At 44.7% G+C, this 15,696-nt stretch overlaps 1 protein-coding gene across 6 annotated transcripts in view; it reads right to left on the bottom strand.

The window, feature by feature from the left end:
- Positions 1-503: 503 nt before the first annotated feature.
- Positions 504-15,696, bottom strand: part of MDM4 (MDM4 regulator of p53) — a 34,727-nt gene continuing 19,534 nt past the window's right edge. Inside the window, exons 6-12 of one of the 6 annotated variants that reach the window (XM_034767236.1) lie at positions 13,219-13,286; positions 12,371-12,470; positions 10,436-10,596; positions 9,656-9,793; positions 8,701-8,781; positions 6,294-6,883; positions 504-3,106 (exon numbers count right to left, since the gene is read on the bottom strand). In XM_034767236.1, coding sequence (XP_034623127.1) covers positions 6,329-6,883; positions 8,701-8,781; positions 9,656-9,793; positions 10,436-10,596; positions 12,371-12,470; positions 13,219-13,286 — 1,103 coding nt within the window. In that variant the 3' untranslated portion in view covers positions 504-3,106; positions 6,294-6,328. Of the gene's footprint in view, positions 3,107-5,963; positions 6,884-8,700; positions 8,782-9,655; positions 9,794-10,435; positions 10,597-12,370; positions 12,471-13,218; positions 13,287-15,696 lie in introns of those variants that run through there. The other 5 variants (XM_034767235.1, XM_034767237.1, XR_004645362.1 and 2 more) reach the window with 5 other exon arrangements.

Genomic DNA, 15,696 nt, shown 5'->3' on the forward strand with positions numbered 1-15,696 from the left:
CCTAGTTAGGTGAAATTTACATTGCCATGTTCTATAGAGGAGTATGTTTCTTTTCAGATATCTAAGCTTCCTCCATGTCCACTCACTTACAAATGAACAGCGCTCCTAACATCTCAGGTTAGGCAAAACTCTCTCCCCACTCCATTCTGTCTCAGAAGGCTCAGGACCAGACTCTGATCTGAATTACACTGATATAAATCTGGTCTAACTCCACAGTATTCAACAAAGTTACCAATTTGAGATGTGAATCCCTGCCCTAACCAGCCATAATCACCTCAGTTATCTAAATGGTACTCTGTACCATAGAAAGTCTCAGGGTGCTTTTTCTACACTTTGCTCTAGTCCAGTCCAATTGTTTCCAAGATCTTCTCATTCCGTCTCCCACAGTCACAAGCAAATAAGTTACTCATAGAAAACAAGGAGGTCTTGAGCTGCTGAAGATTTCTTATTGATCTGTTAAGCTGCACATGTACACACACAAAGTGAAATAAATGAGGTTGCTATACTGGTAACAAAGGTTTTATTTAAGCTTTGCCGAAACACAGTACAAATTAAAAACTAAACCTTCTAAGTTACCCTATCACAAGATTTCAAGTGTCAAGTTTATTTTGCATGGGAAACAAACAAGTCATTAATTTAGTTCGACCAAAGCATTGTAAAATAGTGCAAATATAAATAGAATATTTTGGTGAGCTTTAGGCTATAAGTAGGGAGCATGTATTCCATAGATATTTCACTTTTCCTGGATGAAAATACATTTAGGTGCAAAACGGGGGAAGAGTGCTTGGGGGATTTAGTAAGAAATTACCTTTTCTGGAAGGGAATCGGTCTTTCTATTGTTATTCAAGAGCATAAAATGATCCTGCTACCCACACAATATTTCAGCCACCTTCAAGCACCTTCTCAGATAGGTACACGGGGGTATTGGAAGGATTCCTGCTTGCACAGCACCTTAGCTCTTACAGCACTTTATTATTATTAGAGAGAAAGGTCATCACCAATAATCTGTAAACAGTCTGAATACAAACAGTTAAGAATGAATGAGGAAGCTGCCACCTTGAAAGTTGAATGACAGTTTGGGACACAGGGAATGTATGGGAGCAGGAGTCATTTTCAAAGCAGTTGTATTATTTTAAAATGTATTAATAGTAGTTTAACATGCATAACATTAAGCAATTATTTTTTAGTAACGGGACGTCAGGCAACTGGACTGCTTTTCATATGTTCAGCTATCCTCCCTGGCCAATACTTTCCAGCCTGGGCTCCAAAAGGGGGCCCCGCTCTAAAGAGCCAGAGTTTCAGAGATGTTGAGTATCTCACAACTGACACGCTAGTCAACAGGAGATCCAGGTGTTCAGCAGCTCCGAAAAATCAGGGCACTGATTTAAGGTGCCTAATTCTGGATTTAGGCGGCTAACTTTCTGGTGCCTTTATTAGCTTCCCATTTGTAAAATGGTGACTTCCTTTTAAAGCGCATTGAGATCTATAGATCAAAAGAGCTATACAAGAGCTAGGTGTTTTATTGAAATACTTTGGGTCCTGTCTTGGCAACTAAGGCATGAGAACAGACTTCCTGTTAGGAAATGTCAATAAAACGGCAGCTCTGATTGAATTAGGGCTTGTCTGTACCACTCTAACTATACTGATATATAGCTATACAACTCTCCGAGGCCTTGTCTACACGGACACTTTACAGCGCTGAAACTTTCTCGCTCAGAGGTGTGAAAAAAACAAGTTTCAGCGCTGTAAAGTGGTAACGTAGACAGTGCACCAGTGCTGGGAGCCGCGGTAGCTACTCCCCTCATGGGAGTGGTTTTTTCTCTCTCCCAGTGCTGGGGCCGCGACTACACAGCCACATTAAAGCACTGCTGCGGCAACGCTTTGACGTTCGTAGTGAACACACACCTCTAGTGTAGGCACAGTTACACTAGTGTAAGCATCTATGGGAAGAGGAATAAGATACACCAGTCTAAGGTACCTTTATACTGGTATACCTGCATCGACACTAGGCATTGCACCAGTATAACGATTTCATGGGACAAAAATCATACCCTTAAGCAAAAGTACAAAAAAGAAGCGGATGCTTCTGAAATACTACTCTTATATTTGCTACAGAATAAAAATAAATCTCCGAACTGTATAACGTTCATTGTGGCTTTCCTTTGACACAAGGGGATTTCCACTTAGCCACCCTATAACTCTTAGCCACTGAATAAAGGTAAGTATCTCAAGCTTTGTATATATTACACATCTTAATAGGGTTTCAGTAAGGATATTATATCCCCAATAAATTGTAATTCAGGTTTTTTGGTCAACATAGACTACACACTTTGTAACACATTCGGTCTGAAAACTATTCAAACAGAACCCTTAACAAAATGCACTTTTTGAGGCAACAGGGAAAACAAAATTCACAGTATCCAGAAGATGTGCTTTCAGGTCTACGTCCAACCATCCACCTTGCCGAGCGCACAAACATCCAAAGAAAGGGAAGGCAGCTAGCTGGTAACTAACAGTTCCCACTTCTGTACTATTATAAGGAAACCCTGCTAAATCTACTATGGCCCAAAGGAAGGCTAAGGTGCGTCAGCTTCATTTCAGTGACCCTTCAGCAAGGAAGCAACAAGTGCGCTTCAGATATGGGGCCAGAATCCCCAACGGTGCAAGTCAGCATAACGCCACTGACTTCAATAGAGCTATGCTGATTTACACCCATCGGTGATCTGGCCTGTTTGCAAAACAATATTGTGAAACTGCAACTTGGTGCACTGCAGCTTAACTTGTGGTTTAAAAACAAAACTCATCCCATTTGTACATGTACAGCAAATAAAATCAGACACAGTAATCATCACACAGTAAAACAACGTCAAGTCAACATAGCTGCAGAATCACCAACAGGTTTGGTGTGCTTTTGGCAGTGATAGCTCTGATCCCACACATCCCATCTCCTCCAATGTCCCTACAGAGGAAGAATACGCTCAATGTGGTTTTGGTGCTGCTGGGTTTTGTGACCTTCCCCGGCAGATGTAGACTCACAGCTGGCTTGAGCACATATGGTAAAGACTGGTTTTTGACTTGAGAAGGAAGAAGTTGCTTTGAGAACCACCTGAAAGAGTATCAAGTATTTAGTGGCATGGAATGGTTCCCAGTTCTGCTTAGACTTGCTCACTTTTAGCAACCAATGTACTGCTAGTCAGCTAGCACATCCAGTACTGGCACTGTGGTCAGTCTATACCCAGTAGTAGCGCTTTCTAACTAAAAGCCACAAATCAATAGGGAGAGAGGAAAAGCTTGGATTATAGCCACAGAAAAGAGATCCATTCCCCTCTCCTCCTCCCAAGCTCAAGATTAAACCAGAAGAGAGCCACTGCAAAGAACATAGCTAAGGCTAGGTCCACACTACCCGCCCGATTCGGCGGGTAGAGATCGATTTTCTAGGATCGATTTATCACGTCTCATCTGGATGCGATAAATCGATCCCAGAAGCGCTCCCCTGTCGACTGCGGAACTCCTGCTCGCCGAGAGAAGGAAGCGCTGTCAACGGGGGAGCTTGCCTGCGCCGCGTGGACCCGCAGTAAGTAAACTTGGTTCGATCTAGGAAATGTCGACTTCAGCTACGCTATTCTCGTCGCTGAAGATGCATTTCCTAGATTGATCCCCCGCCCCAGTGTGGACCAGCCCTAAGAGGGTACTGATCAGTCCATGCTATATATTCTCTCCTCCCTTCCCATTTGAAACTTTGGAGAAAGAGCTGCTTCAGTAGCAGCGCGCTAAGCGCTGCTCTGAGGAACCTTGGGGGGTGCCTGTACTTGCTTTGTGTGTCTACCAGGGAGATGAAGGGAGTTAGAAAGACTACGATAAAAATACTAGATCAAAAAGGAATGTAGCTAGAGAAGAAACTACAGTTCTTTGTGAATACGTAAAGCCTCCTGCAGCTTTTCAGGCCCAGCTGAACTGTATACCCTCAGGAACTCTGGGCAATAAGGCTATGATGTACAGCACAAGTTGCAATGACTGGCAGTGATGGTTCAGAAGGGGGAGGCAAAATCTTCCCCAAATCACATGCTAGAGACAGGGCAGTCTAGGTGGCCCAAGTAATAGGAATCCCCATCCAACTTGCACTGGATAGACAGAAGGTAGGTATGTGGATCTTAATAGTTAGAGGGTAAACACCTGGTAGATCAAATAATCCACCTCTTTGGAGGAGACCACAATCTTCACAGCAGAAGATGCAACCCCACAATGTGTATTCTATTGACAGAGAACTACGGCTTCCCAGTGTATTGAGCCGCTACACCGAATGCACATTTCTTGGTATTCAAAACAGAGAAGTGACAAAGAGTCCACCCTAGAACTATTTTAAACAGGCCTGGACAAAGCCTTGGATAACACATTGTTGAGAGCAACCCTGTGGTGGCCAGGGAGTGCTGGGCTAAATGGGATCTAACAGGTGTTGGCCATCTTTATTTTTCTAGGTTTTTATTTATTTTAAATAATAGGGAAATAAAGCAAAGGTGCTCAAAGGGGTGTGTGCTTTGAGGAGGGATGTGGGTAAGTAAATTCACTCCACATAGTGAGCTGTAGTTATGGCTATAGCGCTGCAGGAGAGAAGGGAAAGTGCAGCAGGAGAAGGGCTTTATACCGGCTTTACAGCCAACTGATATGCATAGATCTATAGGGGCTTGATCTAGCCTGGAGGAGACCCTGCCTTTGGCAAGATCGTGTGCTTTCATAGCACTGTCTCCTCCCCTTGGACCCTGCAGATGCCTCTGCACATGGTCCGAGGTCCATGCTGGGGAACAGGATCAAGACAGGGGAGGCCAGAGGAGAGCAGAACAGGGCTGCACAGTGATTCTCCACCAGCCCAGTGGAAGTTACTCAAACCCTCGGGGGTCCCCAGGGTAGCTGTGGCTGTAGGCGGGAATCTCTGGTAGTGTGGGTCCACTGGAATGTGAATGACCCTGATCCCCTACAGATCCCCCAGGTTTGAGGACAGGCACTCCACAGCCTTCTCCACATGGGGAAACCCTGATCAACCTCCACAAGGGACAAGAGAGGATGCTCTCCTTGAGGCAGCCTTCAACCCCTGGAGCTCCTTCCTGCAGATGGGGGTTGAGAAAGATCTGGGCAGATACCTAGGATGTGCTCTTTAAGAAAGAATTTTACCAACAGTTTAAAACTACAAATTCTAGCGGCCAATGGACCCTCTATTGCACTGTGCAGATAAGAATACCACAGAAGGATTCTGAGACGCGTTAAAACCTATAAGAAACTAAATCAAACTGAAGAGTGTCCAAATGTGACTAACACCACGCAACAGTTCCTTAGATAAAACAGCTGTCAGGTGGTGCACTAAGATAAATGCCTTATTTTTCAAAATTGCACATTCGTCATTAGTGAATCTCGCCAGCACTTTAAATAGAGACTTTTCTCAAATGATAAGACAGCTTAAAAAAGGTAGGGATGCAGTTAAAACAGCTGTAGGCATGAGGGGCTAATTATGAGCATTAGAATGCTCGTATATACACGCACAACTGCTGTAAGTGCACACCTAACCGAAGGGCCAGATCCTCAGCTGGTGTCAATTAGCATTGAGTTGACTGAGCTGTGCCGATTGGCAGCAGCTGAGGAACTGGCCCCCAACACTGTATCTTAATTAAAAGGGACCTCACCTTGCTCTTGCATGATTGCTAAATCATACAGGGTGGTTTACATATTGATTAAAAGTTGGGGAGGTTTGTTTTTCATTAAGGATTTTGGCAAGTCTCTCAATCCGATCTTACAAAATACTGCAGAGAGTTAGAAGTCTTGTAACCCCCATTCTCCATTACTCTTCTGAGAGCTGATCCTTGGAGAATCCAGCGTACATATGTGTACACACAGACACACTCTCCTCCCACCCCTGTGCTTTCTATTTTCAGGTATTGCACAGAGTTTAGCTTACTCCAGAGCATACAACCAACCAGAATTACATATTTATTTATTAACCATCGGGCTTCTGCAAGGATCAGTTATGAAAACAAGACCATCCGGGGGAAATCATCATCTCTAAACCTTGGAAAGTAAAGGATTTAGAAATTCTAAAACCTGGGGCAGATGCTACAGACAGATCAGTCAGTCCCCAGGAACGTAAACTGACACTAAAAACCGAACATTGTTTCATTTCATTAAGGGGATTCCTCAACTTCCTTTGTGAGTTTGGGACCCCTGTTCTTTAGCTGAGTTATATGGTTAACCTCCCTTGTAGCACCATAGACACTAAACCTTGTGGCAGCTGTCCCCTGACTAGTTACCATTTAAGTCCCTGAAGCACCTTGCAGCAGCACAGCTACCCCGTGAAGATTCTGATCACCATCTGGATCGGTTTCTTGCACACTGGACATGGCAATCTCCCTTTCTTCAGCATTTTCGCACATTTGAAGCAAGCCACTAGGTGAGCAGACCTTCCATGGACAATATTCCCATCCCGCGGCCTCTTCTGGCATAGAAGGCAGGGATTCAACAAATTTTTGATATTCTCTTGGCATTCTACTTCTTCTTCCTTTTTGTGTTCACCAAAATGCATCTGTGGCTCCTGGTCCTTGCATTCTTGTGACAAACCCAGGGACTCCATAGAGCTGCCAGGGTCTACATGGGACTCGCATTCACCTGTGTACAGATCTTTGGGTCGGCAAACTGGAGCAGACACGGTCCTTCTGCAGTCTGGGACATCAATTCCCTCATCATCCTTTTTGCCTTGAATAGTATCAATGGTGGACAGAGAGAGAGAATGAGCTAGTTTGGGGCAATCCGAGTACCAGTCCTTCCGTAAGGCCCAGCAGCGGTAACAGTACCGTTTGACTGGAGAGTTAAACCTCTTGCATTTGGTGCATTGCCAGCAGTCCTGAAGAATGAATGGAGTAGACAAAAACAAGAGCAAGTCAGTGCATTCTTGCAAAGGCTGCTTTCCTTTATGTGCAGGAAGCAGCAAAGAAGAGTAATCAAGAATGGCAGCGTGTCAAGACTAGCAGATGCAAGATACACAGCGGCAACTTGGAGAGCCTCAGAAACATTTCACCTTGCCCATAACACCTACAGACTCATGCCCTCTGCTTAGGAGTTTACTTAGTCTTTTCTCACCTCTCAACCTTCATATCTTTGGAGGAAAGTAAAGTTCTCATTCTGTGCAGTTTATTGAAATTTAAGTGCCCCACTCTAAATTCAAGGGTAGATAGCTCCTTGAATTGGTTAGAAGTGTATTTCTCAGAATCATTAATTATTTACCATCTATTGGATCTATACAATTGATAGTGGCGTACTTGATTACCCTATAGACCAAGGGCAATGGCTGCTCAAGTTTAGAGCTATAATTCAGCTATCCTATGCCAGGGACAATCCAATTTGTCAAGCCAGCACAGTCTAGAAAAGTGTGCTCAAAATTTTTTTGGCTCTGCCAGCTGCAAGGAACAGTGTGATATATGTTTTCTGACATACAGCAAAACCCTCCAAAGAAAGCCTGCAAAGATTGGGGGAAAAAGAGCACAGATGATAGAACATAGCAGGATGTCTCTTGGAGAAGAGTCAAAAGGGACAATTCTTTTCCACATGGTTCAGAAACTGAAGGGGGAAATGGGGAAGAAGGATGGATCTGTAGTTCAAGGGCTAACTAGGCTGTGGGTGACCCAAGTTCAATTCCTGCTCCACCACAAACACCTTTTGTCACCCTGCACAAGTCACTTCATCTCTCTCTGCCTCAGGTCCCCATCTGTAATGTGGTGATAACAGCACTGCCCTTCCATCGAGGGGTGTTGAGGATAAATACATTGAAGATGGTGAAGCACCCAGATGCTACCGTGACAGGAGCAACTAAAACAGTTTAGAGTGACAACTGGATTCTCTCTCCCTCCTGGGGACCACCCTGAAGCAACCAGCAGTTTAGAAGCTGGCTTGGCGCTCTCAGGATACAGTGGAACTCTGATTGGAATACAGAATACTGCAGCAGCATGTTTTTTTGATATGACTAACTCTGATCTGGTTATTTCATTGGCTACTGGGGGCTTAATTTATACTTCTGAATCTTCACCAAGGATAATATCCCAGATTCCCTTTCAGACTGCAATACAGAGTTGGCAAACACATCCATTTTTCACCTCTCATAACAAAACCAGGTTTGTTTGTTTTTCCCATTCTAATTAATTTAGAGCTTGGCTTGACAGCGCCGGACACTGAGGGCCTGATTCCCATTTACACAATTCTGGCAATGTAAAGGGGCCTTAGCGTAACACAGAATAAAGCCCTGAATCGGCTAACCAGGGAACAGCTACAGCACAGGCAGGTGCAAACTCTCCCACACTGCCCAGCAAAACTGCCTAAACCTGCACCTAAAGGGACTACTCTGCTGTGAGTGGTGTTCCGTCTCCATGGCCCATTCAATGCTTGACTACTCTTCAGCCTGCCAACAAGGGGGCCATTTCGTGCCAATCCTGGTGTCCATATTTAAATCGACACCTTTTCAAAACAAACTGGACTGAAAGACACCCCCTAAACTTCATATAGGTGACCAAGCAAAGGGAATGTACTTTTTTGCTACAGAGCACTTATCATGGCTTTTGAAAGGGATACAGTGAACATTCTCCTAGCACAGCAAATAGTGTACATTTTAGCCAGACAAGCTGGCGCAGCACACTCAGAGCATGGGATATTGAGCTAAAGGATGAATACCTCAGAGGCAGCTTCTACATCTGTGTCGTCACTTAGGCACTGAGACTCCTCGAGGTCATCAGTACACGTAACCTCAATCACCTGGGAAGATTAAATAAGTTATTAGAATTGTATGCAAATCTCACTAATGACTTTTCTAAAAATGTGTTCATGGATTTTTCTTCACATCTTTCAAACATGCATGTGGGTAACTTTACTCATGTGACTGGTCTTGTTGACCATCGACTAAGTTTGCAGGATCAGGCCTAAACTGTTAAACTGACTGTGCACAAAGTGCTCGCAAAAAAGTATAAGAAAAATATTTTTCCTCTAATCTTTTTCAGTGCAGAATCTTAAAGTAATGGCTGTAGTTAGTGGTAGAGAAAAAATTCAGAAGTGTGATTTTAAGCCGATTGTGTGCCTTGAAAAATGACTTCCATTGGTCAAAACGAGCAGAGACAGAGGACTCCCCACAGCTTATAGCTTCTGAGGGTACATCTACACTACAGCGGGGAGTCGATTTAAGATACGCAAATTCAGCTACGTGAATAGCGTAGCTGAATTCGACGTATCGCAGCCTACTTACCCCGTTGTGAGGACGGCGGCAAAATCGACTTCTGCCGCTTTTTGTCGGCGGCGCTTACTACCACCTCCGCTGGTGGAGTTAGAGCGCCGATTCGGGGATCGATTGTCGCGTCCCGACGGGATGCGATAAATCGATCCCCGAGAGGTCGATTTCTACCCGCCGATTCAGGCGGGTAGTATAGACCAGACCTGAGAAAAGTGGTTCTAATGGACATCCCATCAGAGACTACTGAGGGGGACTCCTTTACTAAGGAAGGCTTACAAAGTTGGCTGGTCATTGGACTGCCTGTTCCCAATACAGAAGCAGAAGGAGAAGACAAATGAATGGCAAAGGGTTGCAACATAAATTAGATCGGCTAACACAGCCGTACTGTGTATCACTAGGAGATACCTTTTTGTCACTCTCTTTCCCCACTTCTTCACAGTCCACTGTCTCCACTTTGACGGCAACATTGAATTGATCCGACGCAGATTCATTGAGGAACCACAAGTCATCAGTAGTATCTGAAACAATGGCAGTGTCTATGTCCTAGTAAAACGGAGATGGGGGAAAATATGCACGCATTAGGATATTAGTGATTCAACAGGTCTGGGTATGCAGAACTCCAGTGCTCTCAACAAGAGCGAGGGGGCATAACTGCAGCCCTAATGCATGCTCTCCTCTTCTTTTACACCAGACTTCTCCCCACTCAAACTCACTCAGTGACTCTTGGGGTGACAAGCAATGCAGTAGAGCACGCTGAAAAATGGAGACAAATTTTCACAAGTGTCCATTTTCTGACCCGCTCTACAATTCAGTCCCCTTGTTAACAGTTCACACAGGCTAGCCACCATGCTACGTACATCTTCATTATATATTAGTGACTTTTATCCCAAAGGATCCCAATGACCCCACAGGCTATATGCACATAGCACCACTGAAATACAGTCAACACTTTGGCATGGAGAAGAAAACACTGGGGAGCAGGGACATTTTATCCAGACACACCAAAGCACACCTTACATTCATGAAAAGACTTAACGGGGTAGATAGAAGGGAGAAGTTGAAAGTCTTGGACAGACTCTGAACTGTGGGGAAAAAAAATGACTACAGGAATATTTACTTGACCCACACAAGAGTGGAGAGGGAGAGAATACACTGCAGCTTTAGCTGTTGAAAGTATCCATTTACCTGGTTGGTCTGTATGTCTGTTGACCCGTTACTTCTAGACTTGTAGTTGTTTCTCAGATTGCCTAAAAACCACCATGGAAGGCCAGCTACATCCCACTCCTCAAATACTAGATCCAGTTTGGGCTTCTTGCTTTTTGAGAGGTTTTCTATTAAGTCTTTGTCTGCAGAAGCCAAGTAGAATCTAGGTCATGACAGGCACATGCGGCTTGTGGCACCAGCAAACCCATCCCAGTCCAATACACTGTGTATTACAGAATCTTTAACTCCAGACTTTTCTGCCTGAGCTAGGTTAACAAGCCCTTGGCTGTATTTATTACAGCATCACACTGGCATGTTGCACCTCCCATACTTTTGGATGCTCCCGTTGCTTAGCAGAGCAGTCATGTGCATTATTTACAGGTTGCGCATGTGTGCACACGCACACAGAGTACAGCCCCGTTGATTCCCTTGACCATCCCTTGGCCACCACCACTACACTGCAGACTCTAAGTCAGTGGTTCTCAAACTAGGGCCGCCGCTTGTTCAGGGAAAGCCCCTGGCGGGCCGGTTTGTTAACCTTCCACGTCCGCAGGTTCGGCCGATTGCGGCTCCCACTGGCCGCCGTTCGCCGCTCCAGGCCAATGGGGGCTACAGGAAGTGGCGCAAGCCAAGGGACATACTGGCTGCCCTTCCTGCAGCCCCCATTGGCCTGGAGCGGCAAACCACGGCCAGTGGGAGCCGCGATCGGCCGAACCTGCGGACATGGGAGGTTAACAAACCGGCCCGGCCCGCCAGGGGCTTTCCCTGAACAAGCGGCGGACCGGCTTTGAGAACCGCTGCTCTAAGTGACACTCTCTACAGGGAGATGCTTGTGAAACCTGGTGCACAAATAAAACTCGTACAATACACTGGGGCCAAATTCAGCTTTGGATAAACTGGGCACAGTGACACTTCAACTGATGAGTTAGATCTGGTCACACCAGGTTTGGATTTGGCCCCAATTTCCAGCAATGAGTGCTCCTTGATTCCATGAGAAGGCTCCCAGCCAGAAACTCTTCAAAATGGGAAACAGAGAAAAGGGAATCTTCCGTCTTCTCAGTCCTTGCCTCACTTTAGCCCACGGAATTCAACCTTTTTTCCCCAATCTCATGGAGGCCTCATTTCCAAAGAGCTTTCACTCCAGCTCTTTATTCAGGCCTGCAGTTTTGCAGGCACAGACAAGGACCACCTCTACCTGCAATCAGGTAAATATCTACCCATCCTCATTTGGGCCAACCAGTAATAGAGCCTGCGAATAGAGAAGCCAGTTTTAAAACATCAGACCCTGTCAGGGTGGAGTTGGGAGTAATGAGGGAAAAGGAAACAAACTCTCCGTATCACAGAATATGCATCCCAATGAACTAGCAAGAAAGCCTCAAGAGACATTAAAACAAATTTCAAGAGAGGAATTTTCTAGTTATGAGGATGGATGAAAAATACAGCAAAACTTAACACTATTGTTATTCAGTTCTCTGATCGGGTTGCGGGTATTGACTGCAGACAGCTCAGTCTGATTCCAATTAATTAGAAGACAAAGTCCCCATGGAAGATAAATTGATACAAGTATAATTTCAGCATTTAAAATAACCTAAGATTTTTGATGGTGTTGCTTAGTGATTGATGTGCTGTTTGGCGTTAACCTGCCATTTCCTCCAAGTGTTTGTTTATTTATGAGCCAAGTATCCGGGCTAAAAAGCGTGTACAACATACAATACCTACGGCAGATATTTATGGTTCTCTAAATCTCTGCACATAAAATCATGACATTGGAAGATTACTTTCCACAATAGGATTTTTATTAGTTTCCCAGCATCCTACTCTGATCGGCTCCTGCCATGCAGAGCACCACGTGCAGTATTCACAAATGTGTAGGTGGGCTTGTCCTTGCCCCTCAATGTGGAAACAACTTGCACTCACCTTCGCAGTTTCCATAGCTGAGCTGTGAGGTAGACAAAGCAGGAGCATCACTTTTGTCCTCCATTCCCTCAGTGTCAGAGCTTCCCTCTGTGCTAGTCTGCTTGAAGGAAGGCAGAAAAGACACCCATTAGCCCATCAGAGCTTATAGGGACAAGGGGATGTAGCACTTCCACTCTGAGTCACCAGCTGCAGTACAACACCAAGGAGTTCCATAGAAGAATAAAGGTTTTTTGAGCACAACACAAGGAATTAACCTTTCCAGAAGGCTGCTATGGATCTATTATCAGCACACATGGAGTACTTTCAACCCAGGAAAAATCTCAAGATTGGCAAGAGACCAAAAGTTGCCATCTTTAATGCAGTAATATTGCGATATTCATCCCCCACCGCCCCCACACTCCAGACTGTATTAATCCCCATGTATATGCCCAAAACAAGTAAGGACTAGACAAAGATTTTTCCCAGGTTTCCAGATTCTGCCTAGAAGCTTTCAAAAATGATCCCACTGAGCAAAACCAGTTTACACTTTTAGGAAGTTCAATCTGTTGTTTGAAGAATGGGAGAAACAAAACAACACACACACACACAAAATCCAAACACAGTGCAAGCTGGAGGGACTGAGGACAGGAAGTGATACATCCCAGAGAAACGCGCCCAGAGAATGGAACTCTGTTATGAAGAGAACAGAGAAGGGTCACTCTGTCCCTGGTCTGTGGACTCCCAAGAACTTTTAAGGAAGGCGAAGACCTACCAGTCAAGCAGTAAAAAGTTCTGGCAGTCCACCATGCACAGGTACAGAGAAGGGGCCGCTCTGTACAACAAAAGAAACCACCAGGCAGTGGGTTTACCTTCAGCTGGTCTTGGCTTGGATTATCGACGCTCTGATCCTTTGCGAGAGCAAGAGTCTGTGCAGCATCTATATGGCAAGTAAAACAAAAGAAAAAAACCTTCCCTGGTAATAACCATTCTCACAACACAGAGGGCCCTCAGCAAGCAACCAACGAGCCAGGCTTGGCAGACAGGCGTGTGGAACTTTACAGAAGAAAGGATTCCAGTTGTTTAGGCAGCTGGCCGATTCCCAGATGGCTATTACAGGGGGACTGTTTATTTTTATTATGGATGTAGAGGGCACTGGACTAGGGAGTAGGAAGTGTCTGTGGCCATTGGGAGACCGTACCTCATTGCAGGTAAGAATCCTGACACCCCCCACATGGCCTGCCCTCCCTCTGCAAGCTGCTAGGTTGTGGGCAGGGAAGCTCAATGCAGCAGCAGAGGTGGCGACTCCAGCATGGAGTCTAGAGTAGCTCCATGCTGAAAAACAAGGCCAGCAGGGAAATGCCTGGTGGATACACACTCTTTCACTGGCCACAGAGACTGCCTGTGGGGAGATGTCATTTTGAAGAGAGAAAGAAGAAACCAGACCAAATAGGGGAAGGTCCAAGTCCTGGCAGGCTCCTCCCTGGGCATTCACAATCAGTGTACATGTCCTCAATACAACTTAATGCAGACAAATACACAGACTGTAAGATTTTTGGGGGGGGGGGAGTTATGCCTAAGCTAAAAGCCAACGCAATTAGGTAAACAAAAATGACTGTAACTCAACTGAAGACCTGTATTTTAGAAAAGGCTAAATGAGCGGAATGGCTCAGAGGAGAAGCAAATATAGGGACTGCTCCCGCTCCCTTTTAATTCCATGGCAACGCTGACTTCTAGGAGAGCAGGACTGGGTTTCTATGCCTGTTGTACTTCACAACACAAACATGAAGACACAGTGAAGTGCAGTTATAGATAGAAAAGTGACTGTAAAACAACACTGCTGGATCCCATATTCTTTCCCACTCCATGTCCATATCAAATATACTCTATTTACAAGCCCATGGTTGATTTTTCTAATGCCCAATAAAGCAAATCTGAAAATCCAGCCATTTTCTTCTGCCTCTTCCATCATCATCAGCAGTAAAGATTCTGCAATCAGAGATTAGCTGATGTTGCCTGAAGCAAAAGAGACTTCAACTCACTCATCCATAATTGCTTTGGCTCCGCAGTGTCAGAAGAGGAAGAATGGCTTTATGATGAAGTCTAGCTCTGTCTGAACATATTATATATAGAATACACTATTCTTACAATGGTTGGAAAAACACCTTTCAAGGTGGAAAATGTCTCTGACAACATAAATAAAAACACTGAACATAAAATTTCAAGAAAGTAGATAGCCTAAAGTAGAAGCTGTATGACTCAGGCATACAGGGAACAGTTAGGCTGAATACAGAGATCTACTGATGAAAAGCACTACATGAGAGCTAGGTATTAAGGAGATCTGTTCTTATCACACAGTCACTTTTCCTTCTATAAGTGCACTTTACAGAAGTAGCCTTGATAATCTGCAGAATGAGGCACTGAGAAGCAGAAATCTGGCCAGTGAATATTTATTGCTCTCATGGAACATGAAGTAGGACAGGCTGTGAAGTATGACAGGCTATGGAATCCTATTTCCAGTTGCCCTGTGCTAAGAAAAAATTTAATAAATCCACAAGCATCTTTCCTAGACACTTGTGAATTCACAGTTGGGTGTACAAAATCAGGGATCAGTCTGCCAAGCTTGTTTCGTTTTGTTCCCTCTCTCTCTCTCTCACACACATACACACACACACACATCGGTATAACTCGGTGACCGACTCTCTAAAGGAACATTATTTCCTTTAGCAAGTTTAAAAATAGTTACACCATGACCAGAATGAACAAATACAAGCTCACCCACACAAATGTGCACACACACACCTCCAGCAGAGGGGAGGTTGCTAGCAGGAGAAAATGTTTCCCTAGGGTTCTTTGCTTTCCACTTATGCTGCTCGTGGGTAAGCCAGGGAATCACCACCATAGAAATTAGCACTCACACAGTTATTCTGCAGATACAGGTAGGTGGTTAGACAAGAGAGTGCTCAGGCAGGTTCTCCATTACAGATGGGAATGGGTGATCTCCGGAAGCACTGATGCACACTAACCATGGCTGAAAAGCGGAAAACTACACGGTATTTGGCCACAGTTTCTGAAATGGCTTCTAAATTTGCATGCACCACTACTTGTTAGTGCAAAAAATAGACTAGGCCCTTCTGAAAACTGTGTCCTTGGTATGAAACTGCTTAGAGCCCTAGGAAGTATGGCATGTGACCTCATGCACCTTGCTATTTCAGTATGAATTCTCTACTGAGTAGACACTAACAGCTGTACTAATTGAATGGTAGATCGGGAGAAAACAACCACAAGGGACTAGGTTAGCAACAACAACATTTGTTTCAACTTGTGACTGAATTTCTTTATGTGGATGG

The sequence above is a fragment of the Trachemys scripta genome, chromosome 4, assembly GCF_013100865.1.
Source record: "Trachemys scripta elegans isolate TJP31775 chromosome 4, CAS_Tse_1.0, whole genome shotgun sequence".
NCBI lineage: Eukaryota > Metazoa > Chordata > Testudines > Emydidae > Trachemys > Trachemys scripta.